At 43.5% G+C, this 23071-nt stretch overlaps 1 protein-coding gene across 7 annotated transcripts in view; it reads right to left on the reverse strand.

Annotated features, from left to right (window-relative positions):
* The window catches only part of rhbdf1b (rhomboid 5 homolog 1b (Drosophila)), a 34847-nt gene extending 14768 nt beyond the window's left edge, over positions 1–20079 (reverse strand). For 3 of the 7 annotated variants that reach the window (XM_086015959.1, XM_086015961.1, XM_086015960.1), the window contains exons 1-2: positions 19970–20079; positions 19360–19472 (exon numbers count right to left, since the gene is read on the reverse strand). In XM_086015959.1, the coding sequence (XP_085872085.1) occupies positions 19360–19472; positions 19970–20032 (176 nt within the window). In that variant the 5' untranslated portion in view covers positions 20033–20079. Of the gene's footprint in view, positions 1–112; positions 303–19359 lie in introns of those variants that run through there. The other 4 variants (XM_086015966.1, XM_086015963.1, XM_086015967.1 and 1 more) reach the window with 2 other exon arrangements.
* Positions 20080–23071: the final 2992 nt, after the last annotated feature.

Consider the following 23071-nt stretch of genomic DNA (forward strand, 5'->3'; position numbering starts at 1 on the left):
AAGCCCAATTCGAACAACCGGCAACCACATCCTTGTTGCTTACAACGCAACAGTGCTCCTCCTAAATGCAGAAGCCAAAATGCAAGCATGCATGCATCGTTCAAACACTCACTTGACACTCGTTGCTTTGGTTTCGTCTTAACGCTCCATTTTGCCGAAGATGGGATGCCTCGTCTTATTTCCTACATCCATCCATTTGTTACTCCATCATCTTTTTTTTTTTCTAACATCTGTGGTTGGCTTTTCATGACGGGCAGATTAGAGGATGTAATCCGCGTGGCCCACATGACATGCCTGCTGTGTTGGGCTCATACCTCTGATTGGACAATGATGCTTTACAGTGTGTTCAACACCACCCGGAAGGAAGTGACATTTTACACTCGCAAGGTAAATAAATGCGGCTCATAGACTAAGAATGTCAAGTCAATTGAGACAATTCAGTTGACCTTCCAAATGACTACAAAATTGTGCTTGTTTTTTTCGAAGAACAAAAACAAAACACTCGTAGCTCACACATCTTAGCAATTTTGTGCTGTGTGACATTATTTCCCTGCCCACACTGTATCCTGCGGTACACGCTCCAGCTCACATCTGGGCCAGATGTTAGGTATGTGCGTGCGTGCGTGCGTCTGAGTGTGTGTGCCTGTGAGATCACCACCACGAATAAAATTGTTACTCTGCGCTCACTGTGGAGGTTTGATCATTAAAGGGGTCAACACAAAAATGTTCTTGAAAATAATAATGTTCTATCTACCTCCACTAGTTGAAACACAGCATTCCGATTAATACTGCATTTGTGGAATATGAGTTAAGCAGCAAAAATCCTACTGTTTTTAGCCATCTCAGGGGGCGGCCATTTTGTCACTTGCCGTCGACTGAAAATGACATCACAACTACTCAGGGCTCAGGTTACAACCAATCACGGCTCATTTGTTTTCTGAACCTGCGCCGTGATTGGTCGTTACCTGAGCCCTGAGCAACTATGATGTCGTTTTCAGTTGACAGCAAGTGACAAAATGGCCGCCCCTTGAGGTGGACAAAAATGGGTGGATTTTACTACTCAACCCATATTCCACAAATGCAATATCAACCAGAATGCTGTGTTTAGACTTGTGGGGATGAATAGAACATATAATTTTCAAGAATGTATGGGGTGTTGACTTCCCTCTAAACTGTGCTACCATGTGTAATTCCAATATTTAATTGCAGTGGTTGCTAGCATTACATGCCCTTTTAACCTTTGCATCAGATATTCAAACCTACTACACAGAACAACACTGCAAATCACACCCACACCAATATGATGAAGTTATATAAACAGGAAGACAAGAGGGCAGGAAGAACAAAGATGCGGTTTGACCTTTGCCGGGATGACTTTTTAAACCCAAGACAGATGGCAATCAATAACTTGAAAAGGTAAAGTTGGTCTTCAAGTAAGTATTGCAAAAGCAATGTTTGGATTCATTATTGATTTTGCTATTCAAGAGAGGAGATTAAAGATTTATTTTCAAAATGCAGTTGAAAGATAAATGAAGCAAAATGGTCTTCAATGAAATAGAATGTTATGAAAATATGTTTGCGGTTTAACAATGCACAAGGGGGGAGCTCCTGCAGTACCGTGAATGGCCACTAGATAGCAACAAAAGACCAACTGCATCTTTGCCCATGCATCATTCAGAACAACATGGCAGCTTTGAATTATTCAAGCAGAGAGTGTGCTGAACTCTTCTTGGTGCCCTCGGTGCTCCTTGTGTTTGCACATTGTCATGTAGCGAGCACACACGCGCGCGCGATTGCGCTCGCATTCATTAAATCTTGTCCGTAAATGAGTCTGTCTAAGTGTGTACTTGGGCCAGAGAGTAGCACTGAGAGGCTGAGCAGCATAAACACAGAAAGCACTGATTTGCATCATAAGCAACAGCATCATCATCATCATCATCATCCCGCTTAGGAAGCCTCCGTATCTCCTCTTAAAGGATTCAAACTCAATTAGTGATACTTGAGTTTTCATGCTGCAGTATTTGTCTGGTTCTTTTCCCTTCCCTTGCCTGCATGCACATAAAATCAGAATGATGGAGACCTTTGTTCTGTCTAGCCACTGTTATTGATTGTCCAAACATTTGACATTTTGCTTCATGTGGTTGTTTGAGGAGTACATGAGTATATCCGCAAAGTCTCCCAATGGAGTGGAGACCAGGAGCAAACAACCCCTTTAAGATTAAATCAACCCAAACACATTTTTTTCCAAAAAGATGCTCCCAGCCGGCCCACTAGTTGAAACACGGCATTCTGATTAATCTTGTGTTTGTAGAATATGAGTTAAGTAGCAAAATCCACCTGTTTTTAGCCATCTCAGGGGGCGGCCATTTTGTCATTTCTGTCGACTGAAAATGACATCACAACTACCCAGGGCTCAGGTAACGACCAATCACAGCTCGCTTGTTTTCTAAAGCCGAGCCGAGATTGGTCATTACCCGAGCCCTCGGTAGTTGTGATGTCATTTTCAGCCGACAGAAGTGACAAAATGGCCGCCCCCTCAGAGGGCTAAAAACAAGTGGATTAACTCTTATTCCACAGAGGCAATATTTATCAGAATGCCTTGTTTCATCTAGTGGGCTTGCATAGAACATATTCTCGAAAAAAACATTTTGGGGGTTGACTTCTTTGAGCCGCACATCAAGTAACGTGGCTAAGCACGGCTGGACAATCGTGAGAAAAAAAAACAAAACAAAAAAAACAGAACCCCACACTTGCAGCAGAAAAGCTACGTTATGTGGGCAGCACGGCTTGAGCAAGGTACTGAACCCCCAGTTGCTCCTGTGCCGTGTCACCAGTAGGTAAACGAGGTACAGTTTGAAGCGCTTTGAGTACCGAAGGCAGAAAAGCGCTATACAAGTGACAGCCCGTTTACCGTTATCGGGGGACCATGTTTTAAGTCTTGTATGTATTGTTTAAATGAACCACCCACATGTGCTCAAAATGTGAACAACACTACCCAAAGGCTTGGTTGTGTAATTGCACAATGGTGGGTGGGCAGGCACTCCAGAGATCCAAATATTTGGTCCAGTATGAGACATCCAAAAGTAATATATGCCCTTTATTGGAACAAAACAGGCATGATGACGTCGTGGAATGATGTAAACGGGATTACAAAAGGAATATTAAACACAAAGAAAAAAAAAATCAGATATTGTTGAGGGCCATGTCGAAAGCCTGCAGGAGACTGATTTATGATTTGCCAACATTTACCCGGCTTACCTTATTTTCCACGACTGTAATGGCTGTTTGTTTGGCCTCATGAAGGCAGCACCCAAAACCATTAGTAGTCCCTCCTCCCCCAATTTATTTTCAGCCCCCTCAGACTAAGAAATTATCTCCTCTACTAATTCACGGCCCCTCCTCCTGTCCTCCTTACTTTCATCACTCAATCCTCATTTGGGGTCTCCCATGCCCCCATCCCCAACCCAATCCTCTTCTCCACCCCCACCTGCGGACCCTCTAGCTCCTATAGTGATGGTAATACCACATCAAGAGGGTGCTATCTATGAGCTATTGATCAGCATCAAACAAGAAGCTATGAGACACTACACCACCCCCCCCCACCCCCCATCACCCGCCTCCTTCTTGCCTTATCACATGTTCACATTAAAATCTTGGAAAATCCAAATGAGAATTCATGTAGAGAAACAGAAAATTGAAAGTGGACCCTGAAATGGGACCCTGTCAGCTGGCCAACAGGTGGCCACTGACAGACCCTCTCTCATCATTGTAACTAGTCTAGAACAACACACACACACACTTGCGCACACGTGCCTCCCCCTTTTGATTGGCCTCCCACACCTGATGGCCTGGGTGCTGATTTTAGAGCGTGCGTGAGGGTGGGGGAGGGGCAAAGCAGGCCTGCTATGCACCTGTCTGAAGATCCCACCTATGCCCAGCTGGACAGAGAGTAATCTTATCGGCCTCCTGCATCCACACGGCCCTGGACACCACAAGGAATGACAATTGAAAGTTCTGTCTGCTTTTTAACATGCATAAGAAACACAATGCAGGTCCAAGCCTATCCATTTTTTTTTTTTTCCTATTTCCAACTACGTAAAACTAGAATGGCGAACAATAGTTCTCTGGCCATCCGTAGTGGATAGCGTTTATCTGTCAACACTCCGTCCAAGTGAATTTACACTCACTTTGATGAAAAGGACATACATTTTTTTCAAGAATATGTTCTGTGAAAGTCCACGAGTTGAAACAAGGCATTCTGATAAATATTGCGTTTGGGGAATAAGAGTTAATCCACTCATTTTTAGCCATCTCTTGACGCGGCCATTTTTGTCACTTCAACCAACAACCAATCACGGCTGACCTGTTTTCTGAAGCTGAGCCGTGATTGGTCGTTACCTGAGCCCTGGGTAGTTGTGATGTTATTTTCAGTCGGCAGAAATGACAAAATGGCCGACCCCTGAGATGGCTAAAAACGGGTGGCTTTTGCTGCTTTAACTCATATTGCACAAACGCAAAATTAATCAGAATGCTGTGTTTCAACTAGTGGGGTCTGCTGGGAATATATTCTTGAAAAAAATATGTTTGGGTTGATTTCCCTCTTTCAGGGGGAAGATAAGAAATAAAGTGAGCTGCGGAGCAGAAAGTAATTTTAACCATTGTGTAGCTTCTGTATAATTACCAGGAGCGGTACCACTATAATAGCAATTATACTGCACACTGCAGGCTGAGCAATCATGTTGAAAACTTCAAATCAACCCCCCCACTTCCAACAAAGATGTATATTTGGTTTCATGTAAAAAGACACCCCAACGAGGAGTTATTGGCATCTCTTTGGTGCGTTGCATTGTCCCATTGTCTTTAACGGGAAACTTTGACTCCACAGTTTGGTTTTGCTGCATTCCTGTTGGTCCACGATGGGTCAACAGACATGCCAAGGAAGGTGCCATTGTGTCCAGTGTAAGACAAGCAGGGCTAATCATTGTACAAGGCGAGTCTGGACTTGCCCGAGCTGTGTGTAACGCAAAATTGAGGACATACAAACAAGGTAAGTGCTTGAGTTTGCTGCTGAATTACCTTTTTTGTTCACAAACCGGTGACTGCCTTGACCTTATAAGAAGACGGACTTTACGAGGGTGGAACGGACATCGTGCATGATGCGCTTCTATGGCATTGGTCTGTTTTGAGTAGATCATAACTTTGATTCAAATGTATAGAATTGTGGTGATTGGTGAGAAGAGTTCTATACGATTAGATTTTGAATAACTTCTGCTGGCTTGAATGACCTGTTTATGGAGTTATTTTTACATTGCAGTGTACGGTGGCGATAAAAGTCTACACACCCCTGCTCAAATGCCAGGTTACATGTGATATAATAAAACGAGCCCAAGATGAATAATCTCACAATTTTCACCTTTCATGTGACCTATAACCTGAGTTGTTAATTTTTACTTGCCCTCTCAAAATGATTAAAACAAAAAAAAAAAAATCTTTTCACTTGGACAGTTTATCACAGGCACCATAACAGAATTGATTGGATTATATTTGTAAATTACTCCAAATATGCACTATAGTGTTTACGAGGTAAAAATAATTCTACTCATCCTTGAGCACAATTAGAAGCCAGAATCACCATTTTATATTGTGCTGCGAATGACCGGATTGAGAACATTATACACGACAACGGAATTCAAGAGCTGGATCAACAATTGCCAAAAAACAATGGCCAGTTTTGATTCCTACTTCGCAGCCATAAATTCTATGTGACTCAATATAAATAAAGAAACAATCCTCTCATAAAAGACTGGAAAATTATGAAATGATGTCTGGCCCTTTTCTCTCCTATCCCGAGTTAAGTCCTGTGTTCAACTGAGTGGAAAATTCCACATGCGACCTCCCGCCACCAATAGATGACCACTCCTGCAACAGTTTATGTCAATACGTTTAAAGGGATTAAGGCAAAATCAACGGCAGCCTCTTTCCTTCTGGTTGCATATCAGCGGATACCCGCAAACATTCAGCTTGTCGGTCTAATAAGGCGCAGTTGGAACACACACGCAGTCAGCATCGTTATCTTCAACTCTCCTTCACTGTTGGTCACCTGCGTCAATAATAGTTGGATGTAACTCTTCCTCCAGATAAGCCCTCGCTCTTTGTCCTGTCATGTCTCTGTTGAATGGAGTGACAAATAAAAAAAAAAAAAGAAGAAAGCCAATAATTGTGGCTGTATCGTGTGTCGCGGCGTTTGTGTGACCGTTGGGCGTGTGTGTGTGTGTTTGTCCTTGTAGGAATTAGCTGCGAACATCCTCTTTCATGCTGCCGTCATCTTTCATTTCTGACAGCCTTTGTGGCATCGCCGGGGCAAGTTTGGACTTGTGCGAGCATCCCTCCCAAGGTCTGAGGCATGCGCACACGCACACACACACACACACACACACACCCACGTGGTGAAACACACAAATACACACTCTTCTGCAATCAAACCAAAACCTTGTGAATGCCCCACGACAAAATGACTGATTTTAAGAGAAAGCGGCTCTTGAGACGAGGCCAATCATGTGCGGTTGCTGCTAAAGAGGCTGCCGTCGCCCCGCAAACTTGTCTGATCTCCAGTCATTAACCAAGGGGGAAAGAGGGTGACATTTTGTTGTAGTGTTCGCTGCCCTTTTGGGGCAATTATCTGTAGGATGGCAAAAATTCAGAATCTGATTGCTGCGCATCTGAGTTTCATCCGTCCGTTTTCACGGCAGCTTATCCATGTCCCAAATAGCCAACATGCACTGCTTTCGATAGAAAGGAGCTGCTTTGACTGGTTATGATTGAAGTGTGAAGCTGTGACCACTCCCACAGCAGTGCAGCCCCCCCCCTCGCAGATCCGCCAACCTGCGCTCATCTGCAAACTTACAAATATCGGGTCTAACCTGCCACACGCCGCGAAGGACTTACGCCAATTACGAAAATAGAGCCTAAAATATTACCCTGAACTTTAAGTAGAAGAAAGTTTCGTACGAAACAACGGCAAAAAGTGGGTCAAATTGACCCTAATAGTGAAATTGTGTTATTTTTAACCCAATTAAATGCAGTTGGTTAAAAATAACCCCAAAATTTGGGTCAATTTGACCCACTTTCTTGCGTTGTTTTGTACAAAACACCCAATTTTTTTTCTGCAAAAACAACCAAGACAGTTGGGTCAAATTGACCCAAGTTGGGGATCGGTCCATTTTTTGTACCCAAAATTGTGTTATTTTTAACCCAACTGTTTTAAGAGTGATCTGTATAATTCCGAACGTGGAGAGCAAACAAAACAAAAGCAACATGCCGAGCAGCGCACTCGTTGTATCACGTGATCTTCAAACGAGATGCTCAACCATCATTTATCCCTCCTTTCAAATCGCACTTTGTCCGAAACAGTTTTCCTGTCCTTTCAGACTGAAACTCTGACCTACTGGGTACATAAAACCCCTCCTTGTTGACCCCAGTACATAAACCCAACAGTCCCTGGTAAGTAGCGCAGTCGACACAGACACAACAAGGGCGATGCTGAGCCGACAGGCCTGCCAGGTTCTTTATTAGACGGGGTGGGTTGCGGCGGTGAATGGGCCCCTGCCAGTAGTCTGCGGCGGTCGCAGCTATACATGGGTGAGTGTCTCGGCAGGCAGCTATTGTTATGGTAAACCGAGGTTTGAATGCAAGAGGATGGGCAGGACACACACATAAAACAGAGGAAAACATGAGGCGGGGATAGAGGGCAGCACCGACCACCTCAGAGATGGCACGCATGTAAGCAAGCACCTTTACGAGGGACCTCAATTCACTTTTTTATGACGACTCACCCTATTATCACCACGACATACCTAAAAGTGACTTCCGCTTTAGTCCTAACGCACGCCTTCATAAAAACACCTGCGTTGACCTGACCCTTGGCTGAAGGCTCATTACGAACTGCAGCGGGAATTTTGTCAAATATTTCATGGCAAAAGCCGCATGAATGTCTGATTTGAATTGAACAAGAGAGTCTGATTCCGCGCAGAGCTTCGTTAAAATGACAAGCTGGAGCGTTATGCATTGGCCCAATGATGCAGTAAACTTCTCGACGACAAGCAGCAAAATGTGCAATCGCATGGGTCTTTTGTTTGTCATGTTAAGGCTTTATTCACAAATACAGTGCCAAGCATAAATGAGGACACCTTTAGTTTCCTTTCAGAATCAAGACTTTTTTTTTTTAATGGGATACTATAGTAAAAAATACTCCCACAAATGTGATCCATTGAATGCAAACAAGATTTGTTCATTTGTACGCACAAAAAAGTCATCTTAACAAATTTATTCAAGACCATGTCGCACAAATAAGGAGAAAAATGGTTAATTCCAGGCCTAGCAGACATGTTGTTCATAAAAGTCACGAAGGTCATACAAAATACTAGATAATCGTTTTTTGTTGTGGGCTGTATTAATATTATGCAATCATTAAATTGATTAAACTTAAGATTTTTTCTGTCATGTTAGGAGTTGAACACGTGTACAAAAAATATTTTGTCAAAATTTTGGCAATTGGTCTCATGTTCATTGAGATATTGAATCAAATCTTTACATTTTTCAAGGGGGGTGTTCTCACATATGCTGAGCACTGGAGGTGTTTTGCAGGGGTGTGAAGCGAGGTTCCGACCCTTCTGGAGTCAGATATAAAAATCAGAACGTCACCCTGTATTTCTATTTTGTCCTGTTTAACAATGTGATAGCAAGAAAAACAAAAGAATGGTTATTAAGTTCATTGTTGCGTGCTGATCTTGCTTTTTTTAAATGAAAATCTTACCATTATATTAAATGTTTGACGAGAGCTCCAATTATATATGTTTTACGCTTCACATGCAGGGAAGGGAACAGGGCGGCAGTGCCTCCCCTGCCCGCACATATACAACATTAGGTACTTCTCATACTCTAATATAGAGGTTGGCAAAATATGGCCTGGGGGCCACATTCGGCTCAATTATTCACAAAAATCCAATTGGACATTCAGCATTTTGTCATTTAGTATACAGCGGCAGGCTTTTAAACTCCAAACAAGGGAGTAAAACGGCGGCCATTGAAATTGCATTTCATCTGTATATTTTTATCATGAGCAAAATGGCAATTGTGTGGGTTGATGGAGACAAAGCATTTGTCATCTGGCTGTCTTGAGCGGGGAGGCCAAACAAAGGGTTAAAAGCCTCTGTCTGCCTGATAATCCTCCACCGTTAAAAGCCCTTCAGAAAGACGTGATGTGTGTGAGGTAATCAGTAAAAGATTCAAGTGTGCCGGGGAGAGTGTGTACACCCACACGCATACACATCAGTGAACGGACAAAAAAGGGAGGGAAAAGACGGAGTGAAGGAGGGAAGGAGAGAGTAAACACTCCTCCTCCTCACCCTTTTTCCTCACTCTTGTTCAACCGCCTTCTCTCCTCCTCGCGCGTTTGCTGACTTCCTGCTGCCAATCTGGCGGGTTTTTAAAGTTCTCTCGCTTTCAAGCACGCGCCACTGATCAAAAGAGGAATACGCATTTCTCCTTCCTTCTAGGTGTTGAGTTCCTCTCTATTCTCGAGGTAGCGCTACCCGTTACTTTTACACACCTGCGGAAGAATGACTTGGCATGACTGAGACAATGACAAAAAATGGCAGCTTCCGCACATTAACGGCCAAACTACTGATTTAGATTCACCAAATCAAATAATAACTTACTTACTAATAATGATCTTATTTCATTCGCTTCCACATTTGGCCCTAGAATAATATTGAATGAGTACTTTTGAGTGAGGGTGAGTGTCTGAATTGAACAGAACACACTGTGGAAGAATCTATGTTGACCAGGACAATGAACTCCAAAATGATTTTACAATCCAGGCCAAAGTATTATTTTCTGCTGCGTACAGTATAATGATTGACACGAAGACCACCCAATGTGATTGCATGAACAGTGACAGAAACACAAACACAAGCCACATCCTACAGGAAGAAGACATGCCGATCAAAAAAACTGAAATCCAATGTAAAAAGATTTTATAATCCTGTTTTTTGTTGTTGTTGCAGTGTATAATGATTCGCATGTCACACGTAATAATGACTGCAGCGACTGAAATGCAGAATTTAAATTGAAACACAAGCCACGTCACAGCAGTGGAATGCATGCCAACCGAAGTATTAAAGTCCCGGTTGGTGATGAAATGCTGAATTGCTTGCTTGTATGTTTTTGTAGTTCCCAAAAATTCAAGTAACTGTCAATGCGCGTAAGGCATAATTCATAATCATCCAAACTGTGTCAGTGAAAAATAAATTTAAAAATGTAAACTACTTTCAAGACGTATTTTCAATTTAATCATCCTTGAAAAAAATGTGCCTTCACTAGTCTAAAAATTGATTTCTGATTAATATTGCGTTTGTGGAATATGAGTTAAGATGCGAAATCCACCCGTTTTTGGCTGTCTCAGGGGGCGGCCATTTTGTCACTTTTTGTCAATTGAAAATGACATCACAGTTGCTCAGGGCGCAGGTAACAGCCAATCACGGCTGACCTGTTTCCTGAAGCTGCGCCATGATTGGTCGTTACCCAAGCCCTGAGCAACTGCGATGTTATTTTCAGTCGACAGCAAGTGGCAAAATGGCCGCCCCCTTAGACGTACAAAAATGGGTGGCTTTTACGACTTAACTCATATTCCACAAATGCAGTATTAACTAACTAGAATACCGTGTTTTGACTAATGGGACTGCACAGAACATATTCTTGTTAAGAACATTTTGGGGATGACGTCCTCTTTAAAGGTCCTATTTTAATAAAAGTTATTATTTGTGTCTCAATTGCACTCTGACTTGGTGAAATGAAAAAAAAAAAAAAAAAAATGTAATTTCTAGTAGTGTGTGAGTGACACTAACTTTAAGGTAGTTTAAGTGGATGATCTAACCCTTTGTCTCAGTATTGGAGCTATTAAATTTTGTCTTTACATAAAAGAGAAGAAAGCATGTGAAACACGCATGCATGCACGCACGCACACACGCACACGCGTGCAGCTGAGTGCTGAGTGCAACTGTAGTTTGCGGGTAGTTGGCCTCTTCTCCACAGCCTCCCGGAGGAGCAGCGATGTTAACAGGCATTGTTGGGGGGCTGAGCCGAGCGATGGTGTTTAATAGCTCATGATTACTCTGGAGAGGGGAGCCCATAATTACAACCACAAATGATTTCACGCCCCTCACCCTCACCGTGAGCTCTGATCCTAATCACAGGGAAACACAGAAGGAGTGTAGCTGAGGAATTGGAGCTCCGACAAAAGAGGTTCCTCCTTTGTTTGCATACAGGAAATGGTAAACGTGAAATGTTGTGTGTTGAACACCGGAAAAAAAAAAAAAAAATCAATCACATCCACCAAAATCATTTTGAACCGCCTGCTCCACATGCTAGACATGCTTTTAGGTCGTCTAAAAGGAAGTCTATCATTTTGTCACGAAATTGCGAGATGCGCCGGGGGCACGGCAGCCGCGTTACCCGGAACAGCCAGTGAGATGTAGTGCAGTTTTTTACTTTCTGTTAAAAAATTAGCAGGTGCGTCTGGGGTGCGACAGCTCCGTGCGCCAGAATGCCCAGTGAGGCGCATCGCGGTCCCAAACACACCAGACCAGACTCGTCTTGGCACCAAAATGCAGTCACGCACGGGTGCCTGCCTACCAAAATTGGGCCCCATGTGTTTACTCACGACAACATTTCTCTTTTTTCTTTATTGCCGAAAACGGTTACCTCAGTTTTGTTTTGGTGCCTTGGCATTGCAGAGACATCTTGCTTAATTAATCAAGTGCCCTGATGTTATCCCTAACCCATTTCACATTTCCGATGACATCATTAACATCGGGCACAGTATGGGAATCGCAATGATGCATTGTGATGTATCAATCAGCGTTAGTCCTCGCTGCAATTCTTTCTTTTGATTTTTGTGCTCAGCAACAGCATCAAGCAGCAGGCGCACATGCAATCGCTAGTCAATTACTCACCAAGCAAAATTAGAATCACCATTTACGCAACATAACCCCTCACAGTGGGAGACACAGCTTCTGCCAGTATTCTCCAATAAAGCCGGGTGACGTCAATCTTCCGAGGGTTTATTTGTCATTGCTCCTTTTCTGTCCACTTCTTTCGACAGTTAAATGTAGATTACTGGCTCCCAAAAGTGAGACAACAATAGAGGCGCAAAAAGGAGGCCTTCTTTTTTTGCACGTTTCCACCAGTTTAATGTCTTTTTGACTTTTGTGATCCTGGGCATGACAATCCAGAGCAGACGTACAGCTGCACATGCATTGCGAACGCTTAACAATCAAAGTGAGTTAGCATTCTGCCCGCATGGCCCCTGTGCCCGCGCCATGCCAGCCCGCCAGCTAGGCACACAAACGCACAATGGCCAGACTACATGTCCTTAAAGGAGGCGCAGACAAACGGAGGAATGTTGGGAGAGGACGGCGCAAAGCGTACGTCTGCCCACATCAGCCGGCCCTCAATAGAGATTGGCCAGGAACGCGTAAACTGGCACCGCGGGAGTGAAATAGTAAAATGGCTCTTCTCTTCTTCACTTTTATTGTGACTCTTAAATCTGAAAGGAAAAATGCTGGGGCCTAAACCGATTTCTGACACTTTAGCCAAGAACTGACTCACATTTGTATTTTACTGCCGCAGCGAGCAATCGGTTCATTTCAGGATTACTTCGAAAACAACCAACAATAGCGGAAAGCAAGACGTGGTTAGAATCTTCATTTCCATACATTAGCTGTGCTGATCTATTTATTTGTAGATTTTGATTGTACTAATCGTCAAAATGGCATGTTTTCTTGATTATTTGCTATAAAGGAAATAATAGTGCCCCATTGTGGGTGTTTTGAGAGTTACGAGCTTGGTCGATATTTTTGCTTTGTATTTTGAGCCGGATAGCCTGTTGTTTGAGTGAAATGAACAAAATAAGGATAGGTCCAGACCAATTCGTTTACATGATGAGCTACAGACTTTAGTTGCTAAGAACTCAGCTAACAACCAATCGTGGCTCAGCTTCAGAAAACAGGTGAGTCGTGATTGGTCGTTACCTGAGCCCTGAGCAACCCTGATGTCATTTTCAGTCGACGGAAAGTAACAAAATGGCCGCCCCCTGAGATGGCTAAAAATGAGTGTATTTTGCTGCTAAACTCATATTCCACAAACACAATGAATAAGAATGCCATGTTTAGGCTAGTGAAGGCGCATTGAACACATCGCAAACAATTTTTTGGGGGGGGGTTGACCCCCCCCCCCCCTCTTTAAAACCCCATGAAAATATAAATACAGTATACCTAAAAACACCTATCTCCAGTGAAAAAAAAATAAATCAAAAGAAACTAAATAAGCAGCCAGAGAAACAATCATTGAAAACACAACCAAAACAAGAAAGGACCATAAAACGTGTGAACCTGCGTACACACATACAAACGATATTCGCATAACGACAATACGGCAATTTAGAATGTATTTGCATAACTGCGTTCAACTCTTTTCTCTTCCTTATCTACCCCAGCAACACTGCTCGTTCATTATGTTTTGTCTTTAGATGTTTAAGGTCATACGCTCGCTTTTCTTTCTCTTCTATTGCGTTTTTCTTTCACCTTCTCCCGGCGGAGGCATTGGCTCGCGCTGTTCTCCAGTGGCTAATTTGACTGTTCTCCTTGCCAGGCTTGCTGTGGGAGCCGAAGGAGCGTGTGTCTATAGGTGTGTGCGGGTGTGTTTGTGCGCGCGGCGCTTCTCCCCTGCTAGCTGCTGTTATACAACACAGCTCTTTCTTCCACATATACAAACACCCCACTTGCCGGAAAACCATGTGCACGAACACTCGTACAATCGCAGCATGCGTTTCATTCATATATTCGCTGCGCTCGGATGCGTGTTTGCCCTCGGCGTTAAAAACGGTTTTGTTGTTATCTACGTGAGACTGGTAAAGATCATTTACGGGATAAGATCACTGTGTGTCGCCTCCTCCTAGTGGCTCTCCGCTTGACAGACGGGCGGACAGGCATGAAGCTAAAGTTGAGCAGCCGATTGGTTCCGGCGGGCGGCGTCTAATCAGCCATCAAGCGTGAGGCCCTGAAGTGGCTCTGACAAGCAGGCGCACTGCGCACTCACCACGTAATGCATATGTATCCACAGACACAAATTGCATGCAAATGAAAAGTCAAACGCAAAAGGCCACGCGGTGGTGAATATGCATTAAAGCATCAGACATAAAAAAAAAAAAAAAAAAAAGTGATAGCTATCATTTGCTTTCTAATGGGACTGCTTTGAACTCTGAGCAGCGGAGCAAAAGGATGCCGGCGTATCGCAAGGCGGTGCGCTAAGCACATACAAGCATCGAGTCACGCGCGCGCACACAATGCTGATGCCTTATACCTGTCAGAGGCAGGTGTGGTCTCAGGGGACCCGATCAGTTTTAATTAACCCCTTGTGGTGGAGGTTGGATGTTGGGGGAGGGGAGGGGCAGTGTGGGTGAGAACAAGAAAACCAAGCGAGGAGAAATTTCTGGTTGTCATCAGAAGGAGGCGTGGGTGAGAAATGAGAATTCACGCATGAACAAAGGAGGCAGGGTCTGTAGAAAAAAAATGGAAGAGCGTACTCAAGAACATACTTGCTGAGAACGCTCGCCTCTGTAATAGAAATGGCTGAGTACTTGTGAACTTCCCCTTGGCTCTATTCCCGTAAAATGATAAAAAACGGGGGGGGGGGGGGGGGAGCACGGAATGCATCTTGGGATATTTTCCCAGCGGAGTCTTCACTAATCACCAACCAATGCATCCTTGCATGGTTTAAGCTAGCAGAAAATACATTTTTATGCCTATTGGACCAGCACTCAGGCTGCGACTGATGATGTTTCACAAGATCACAAGGACGTAAGAACGAACAAGAGCGCAAATTGAGAAGCAGCTTCTGTCTGTCTGTCTAGCTAGCTATAGCTAGCGAGTATTTATCTCGAATAGAACAGAATAAGGATGGAACGATTCACTCAAGCCCCGATTCGATTCTCAGTTCACGATTTTTGATTTGATTCAATTTGTTAAAAATTGCTACCACGCTTGTCTCTGTGCACTAGTGCGGTTCTGCAGCCATCCACAAACGCAATACGCAATGTTTGCCGCAAAAGCATCATTTGATCTACACACTCAAAATGTGCTATGCATCTGGAAAGAAAAAACGTTTCAATACATCATTTTCTAGATGAATTTAATCAACTCAATTTTCGATTCATCGAGGCGAATTGATTTTAAATCAATGTTCGATTAATCGTTACATCACTAGAACCGAACCATCTTTATTTGTCATGTAAACACACATACATGAAATTTGACCTCTGAATGTGACCCTTCACAATGAAAACTCAATGCCAATGTCAACAGTGTGTGCCAATGACATAATTATCCACCCAGCCATCAGGATATGAATGAACAGGACTTTAGCCAGCATATTTCCCCCTTTATATTTTACTTAGAGCCCTGAATTCACCCTAAAATCCATTTAATTAAAGCACAAACATGGCCTTGTTTTTCAATTTGGCATGATAAATAACTAAACATCTTGGTCACCATCCACCACTGTGAATCAGAAGGAAGTGTCGGGGTGTCATTTTCACGCAGTAGACATACACACAGGGACGCGCGCACACACACACACACACACACATATTCATTATTGAAATGTGCGTGGTTAGAGTGATCAAGACTTGGCAGATAGGGTGTCGCGCCACCGTCATTCTTGCGTAATTAGAGGTGACTTCCTGATAGGCTAGTGAGGTCATGTCATGTCACGGCCACCAAGCAGGTGTGGTTGTGAGTCCGCTGTAAGGTAAGGCAACTGCTCTATTAGATTAGCTATAGCGCACCATTGCATACCCGTCATGAAGTCTTGGTGGGGGGGGGGGGGGGAGTCTATCTGAAGGAAGAGCTCGATTAGAATTCAGAAATGCATATCTGCATGAATCCTGTGTTTGTGGGATTCTCTGAGTGTGTCACTTGACTACATGTCTGTCAAAAGTGTGTATGTGTGCGGTGGATGCACCCCCCCCCCCCCCCCCCCCCCCCCACAGTGAGTCAAATGCTTCAGTGCTTCACAAAGCAAATCGCAGCTAATCAAATAAGAGCCCTCAGCAGTGTGCAGACATTGGGAGAAGAATGGAAGAACAGTTTGTGTGTGTGTGTGTGTGTGTGTGTGTGTGTGTGTGTGAGAAGGTGGGGGTGGCAATCCAGCGACTTTAAGAGGTCTTGGATAATACACGGGGGTGGAAGGATACACACCTGCACCGAGTAGCATGGATGTTGTCACTCACACACACGCTCGCAGCAGGTGTATATTTCTCGGTTTTCGTTCAAACGCATCTTTCGACTGAGTTCTTTGCAAAAATCCTTGACTTTGCAGGTCTTTCATTTCAAAAACGGATTCTTAATCCGAACCGATTGGAGGTCAAGCAACGAGGTGCCACCTCCAGAGTACGCCTGGCTCACCCTCCTGACACACCGCCCCGTGTCCACTTGGTGTATGGGGTTGTTCTACCTCAATTCTATCTATGTGTGTGCGTGTTGGTGTGCGTACTTGTGGCAGCTGTGTCCCCCCCCCCCCCCCCTCTTTCTGCCTGCCGGACAATCAGCCGCTCCCTGCGACCACAGAGACCAAAGACTCGGGAAAGGAATGTCTTTCAGTCGCCGATTGGTGGATGCCAAAACATGCCAAAGTGACCCATATATTCTGAAACATACACATTGCTTTACAAATTGATGATTTGGAATCCAAATATTATGGGAACCTTGGCTGCTAATGTGGAAAGTCGTCGGACATTTTTTGAAGGCAATTTTAGGGCTTAATCTTATACCAATTCCATCAAGCGCAAATGCCAGGAAGTAAATAAAGACAGTGGCTATGTTTACATGGACAAAATCTCTTTAATCCGATCAGAGTTCGGATTAAAATTCTGATCGGATGCGCTGTTTTCATGGACAGTAAAAATATTGACATGCGCAGATTGACCAAATGTACCGGAAGTAGTCGTAGAAGAAGCCGTAGTGACTTTCATTTCAACAAAACATCGCTCCCCCCATTTCGACTTTGAACGTTAGCGTTATTCAGCGTATTTCGCCGTCAAGTCTCTCAACAATTTTAAAATCTTTTCGTATCTCCAGCAACGTGTTCGTCTCGGATCCAGATCAGTTCAGTCTTGCGCAATCTTTCGCTCGCTCTGCTTCTACTAGCTTCCGGGAATAATAGAAACGCGTATACTGACGTCACGGACATGCGCAGTAAAAAAAATTTCAAAAATTTCGGAATAAGTGTTTTCATGTGCGCCGACCTGATTATCAATCGACATAAACCACCCCTCTCATTCGGAATAACATTTTGATCAGAATGGGATTGATCGGGTCAGAATATCCCCAATGGGGTGTGTGCATGAAGCATTTTTATCCTGATCAGGCTTTTAATCCAAATAAATGAGTCAATACAAACATAGCCACTACTGTCAGGATGTTGTATTCCCCAACTTTAATTGATTAACAGAAGAGGAATTTCGCACTAAAATAAGAACATAAAGCAGTACCTTGACTTGGTAAAGTGATAAGACGGACAGCCACAGTGAACAGTACAAACAGCAAAACACAAAAATACAAAATGAGAACCCTCGCGAGTAGCTTCAGTAAGTCAAAACTCACATCCAGACACTCAAGTCTAATCAGCCATGTTCCTGTCATCACTCAATAGACCTTATAGGGGAAGTCAACCCAAACATTTTTTTTCAAGAATATGTTCTATGCAGGCCCACTAGCATTCTGATTAATGTTGCGTTTTTGGAATATGAGAAATCCACCCGATTTTAGCCATCGCAGGGGGCGGCCATTTTGTCACTTCTGTCGACTGAAAATGACATCACAACTACTGAGGCCTCAGATATGACCAATCACGGCTAAGCTTCAGAAAACAGGTGAGCTGTGATTGGTCGTTACCTGAGCAATTGTGATGTCATTTACAAAATGGCCACCCCCTGAGATGGCTAAAATTGCACGCATTTTGCTGCTTAAAGCGGAAGTGAACCCAAACATTTTTTTCAAGAATATGTTCCCAGCAGGCCCACTAGTTGAAACATGGCATTATGATTAATTTTGCGTTTGTGGAATATAAGTTAAGCAGCAAAATGCTCTCGTTTTTGGCCATCTCCGGGGGCGGCCATTTTGTCTTCCGTCGACTGAAAACGACATCACAACTGCTCACAACGACCAATCGCGGCTGACCTGTCTTCTGAATCTGAGCCGTGATTGGTCGTTGTGAGCAGTTGTGATGTCGTTTTCAGTCGACAGAAGACAAAATGGCCGCCCCAGAGATGGTTAAAAACGAGCGGATTAACATTTATTCCACAAACGCAATATTTATCAGAGTGCCCTGTTTCAAATAGTGGGCTTGCATAGAACATATTCTTGAAAAAAAAAATCTTTGGGTTGACTTCTACTTTACGCGCACACATACAACATGCTTGCATGTTCCTGAATTGATTTTTAAACTGCCCTGGTAGTGGAACTGTGATTGGAACCTTCCGGCCACTCACTTTCTACAGCACTGGACTCAGTCCCAGCTGACTGGGTGAGAGACAACGTAAACCAAAACACAAGATAATATCATGAGTGTCACGGTGAAAGTACAACACCGCACACCAGTGATGATGACACACGACACCTGTCATCTTGCCAACACAATCCGGTAACAAGGGGCTTCCCCCACATACACAACAAAATGGAGTGGGCGCTGTTCACAGTCAAATGAAGCCTAATTCCACAATATGCATGAATTACAATCCAAGCTCACAAGGTTTTCCACTAGACTGCCCCGGAACCCCTTGGAAGCATCGCAGGGGGAGGATGGAAAAACACGGCATAGACAAAAGTATTGGGACAGCTGCTATTGACAGGAAGTGAAAATGTAAAAGCAAATTTGTACACATCCGGGAATTTCAGATTGCGATAACACAATGAGGCAGCCGCCAGCGGCATGAACAGCACAGACAGCTTGAGAGACTTTGAAGGACCATTTGTAAAAGCAGCAAAAAGAGGAACTCTTTAAGACATTCACATTCGTGTTAGATTTCATGGAAAAGGCATGCTAAGCAATAGAAGAGAAATACATCCCAAAATGTATTTGCGTCTTCAGAAAACATGTTGCAAATGATGAAACTTCATTTGGGTCATGTAACAGGAAAGACAATTTTTTTCATGATCGGTGTTTTCATTCACTTTTGTTTTGATTCGATTTTGCTTTGTCGTGCCTTTTTACATGCAGTCTCGCACGTTAGTTTTTGGTTCTCACCTGTTGTCGTCAGTCGCATGGTCTCTTTGTGTCAACCGTTCCGCTGCCAACAGCCACTCGCGTCGTGTCCAGGTGTACCTCGTTGTCTCGTCAGTTTGCTTGTATTTCGTTCCCTGGTTTCATTTACCGATATAAAAAAAACCTTTTGGGGAAGTCTGACTATTGGGCCTTTTTTGAGTCCAAGCCAACACTCAAATTTGATCAATTAATTTGGTTAACAAGTGAGGTGAGGCGTGCTCCTCATTAATCATCTAATCACGAATTCACACACATAATATGGATTCATATGAACAACACGAAAAAACATCCAGCACCGAAAAAGACGAAAAATGAACTGGGCCTATTTAGTCTTATAGATTTCCCCCCCGTACACACACACACACACACACACACTTGCGACTAATTGCCGTCTGTGCAGTTCTGTTTGTGCTCATTTGCACACGTGCATTTTAGCGCTCGAATGAATCAAATTAGCACATCAAAACTGAAACCTAAACCTGGAGGGTTTTTGTTTGGGTTTATTGACAAAGTGGAAACCCAGACTTCATTAGCTGTTGCTAAATTGAGAGAAAGAAAGCCTCCCCCTACTCTAAAGGTGTCTATACGCAACCTTCTGTTGAGAGCTCCTCTTCTCTTCAATTAGCTGCTTCTTGTTGCCAGTAAACACGAGCATGTGCACATTTTGCCCTGTGATTCTAAACCTAACCCAATGACTCACCATCTCCCTTTCACCTCATTTTCAAAATAATCGTATTCAATCCATATACACAGACATACGTTACCCTTTCAAAATAAGAGTTAAACAAAGCAGCATTGTGAAAGCTGAAAAGCGCGCAAAAAAACGTGTTGCTTTGCATGTATGCTAATTAAATGATAACAATAAAAGAGCAGCATTCACGGAGAATTAAGAAGTACAGTAAATGTGTGACTCGGAACAGCAGATGACTTGATTGATTGATTATCGATTACATTGAGGGCTTCGTTTAGAATCACACTCGATATCAAAATCGGAAAACGAGATTACATGCTGATCCAATTCCAATGAATTTCCTCAAGGCTTTAGGTGCCTTTACGACTTTCTAAAGCCTCTGAGCCTCTATAGCTAATAAAGGAAATAAATGGCCGCCTTTACAGTGCTGACAAATTCATTCAAATGTATAAAAAAATGCCAACAAAACAGCCACGCATGCATTAAAAAAAAGCTTTTAAATTGTGTTTCCCGGTGAAGTTCCCTCGTCTTCTGCCAGAATGGGGATGGCCCGACTGTTGAACGTCATTCCAGTCTTTTCCTTTATCAATATGTGATGAGAGCTTGGAAACCAGAGCTGGATGACAATTTCCCACCGGTTCAAAGAGGTTAAGGTTACCCGTCAGGTTCGTTTTGCGATGAATGAAAAAGACAAGGGATTTTATGAGTTCATGCGCCATTCAGGAAATTTCATTTATCTGCCATCAAACATGTATCTGGCTGTAACGCTGCCCGGAGGATACGCCGAGGCTATAAAGCAGACTTTGGACAGTTTCTCACCAGCGCTCCTTGCTTTGTGCCACAATAAGGGGTCTAATTAGTGAGGGACCCCCATCGTGTGTCTTATCTGCTCCTCCCCTTGAATAGCACTTTGGCTATCCCCAATAAATAGGGAATTGAAGCCTCTGTCAACATGTCACATTGAGAGGGGCGCTTCTTTAGCAAAGCTGGCTGACCCTGTTTATGTGCGACTCTAATCAGGCCCGGCCCAGAGGGTGCCATGATGGCAATAAACGACTACATATTCCATCGTCTGCTCCCTTTCTGCCTTTTCCCACCTCTGTGACCACTGCGCACACACTCACACACACACGGACTGGTCCACAGTCGCCCTTAGGGGCACCAGGGAGGAGGTTATAAGCCATTATAAAAGCAAGCAGTGATGGCCCAGCTTGTTTCTCCTTTTTGGAGCAAAGTCCGCGTGCTGGGCAGTCCCGGCCTCTCATCCAATGGCCTTGTGAATAGAACCGCGGGGCTCTGGCTCCGCAGAGATAGTGTTATCTGGGCCACCACGGGGCTCCCGTACACACACACTCAGCGGGCAGCGCACACATCGGCGGGGGCGCGGACAATGAAACGGCGCGACGCTACACAAATATTCCGGGTGCGTAAATGAAACGGGACACAGGCGATGAAAAATCGGGGCACGTTTGACTTTTTTCATCTCGATCATGACGTTGTCGTTCTCGCATGGAGTGAGCTGTCGCGGTGTCGGCTTCTACATCAGCCGGTCACTCGCATCTGAGCGGAGTAGTTCCACGCTGGTTCAAGGAATCTGAGTTATTCCACCCATTCCCGGAGATCTCCACACATGACCCGCCGCCGCCACCGGGTGCTGTTGAGCCAGCCAACAATTTCAATTAAAAAGAGATTTGGGGTGGAAAAGCGCGTTTTCATATAACGCGGCCTGGCAAGAGGTGGCCGGTTTGGAAGAGCTTTTCCAACAGGAATGACACATTACGGACAAAAGACAGAATGAAATGGAGCGGAAGAAAAATAATAAAGCAATTTCGCTTTCTTCCTCATCCTCAGCAAATTGCAAATGGATAATTACCATCATTACTGACCATAATTTGCAGCGCTTAATGGAGCAGTCTGTCTCCCGAATAGTGAAGCACACTTCATAAAGTTTGAATCTACTTAAAGCAACAATATGTAATCATTTACCTTATAATGGTGGTTCCCAAATCAGGTTGATGGCACACGGGCTAATAGTCAGGCCACGGCAACATCGAATCACCATTTTTATTGGACCGGCTTGAAAAGTCTCATACTTGGACATTTATGATACTCACTAAAAAAATATGTAATTTCATGACAAACCTACAGTAAAATCCGCCATAACGTTAACAGGTGAACTTAATTTGACCTTCAGCATAATTCACAACAGGTGTTTGATTTGTATCAACCAGTCACTTTCCACTTCTATGCCTTTCTGTGATTCTTTCAGTCTCTATGTATATTTGTTGCAACCTGCTACGATTTCTTTGTAATCAACTCCAATTTAATGAAAGTCGATTTTTTGATGAGGTTATTGATCTTTTTAAAGAGGAAATCAACCCAAAGATATTTTTTCCAAGAATATGTTCTACGCAAGCCCACTAGTTGAAACAAGGCATTCTGATAAATATTGCGTTTGTGCAATGAAAGTTAATCCACTCGTTTTTAGCCTATCTCTGGGGGCGGCCATTTTGTCACTTCTGTCGACTGAAAATGACATCACAACTACTCGGGGCTCAGATAACGACCAATCATGGCTCAGCTTCAGAAACAGGCGAGCCCTTATAAGTCTTATTTCGCAAATTTAGGTGCAGAAACTGTAAAGTGACTTCTAGAGTAAATTTCCACTTTTAAATTTGCAGTTTATTGAATTTGTCTCAAAAAGAGAATTTCCTGCCTTATTTACCATGACTGTTTCCTCACAATAATCATTATCAGTAGTTCTCCTCTGGCACACTACGTTTATTGAGGAGAAAGTCAACATTTAGAAGTCCTCTTTGCTATTGTTCATTGTTTACAAGAGTTAAGTGAAACAAGATTGGTGCGAAAACTCCGCCTCTTTACACATATTAGCCAATCACAGTGGTGATTGCCCACCCTACCTGCCTTCTTCTTTGGTGTTGCTCTCCTTTCTTCTTCTTTTGAAGTTAACGTCATTTGACAAAATGAATGGCAAGAACACCG

Source organism: Filicampus tigris, chromosome 19, assembly GCF_054856515.1.
Source record: "Filicampus tigris isolate MCC_2025a chromosome 19, RoL_Ftig_1.0, whole genome shotgun sequence".
NCBI lineage: Eukaryota > Metazoa > Chordata > Actinopteri > Syngnathiformes > Syngnathidae > Filicampus > Filicampus tigris.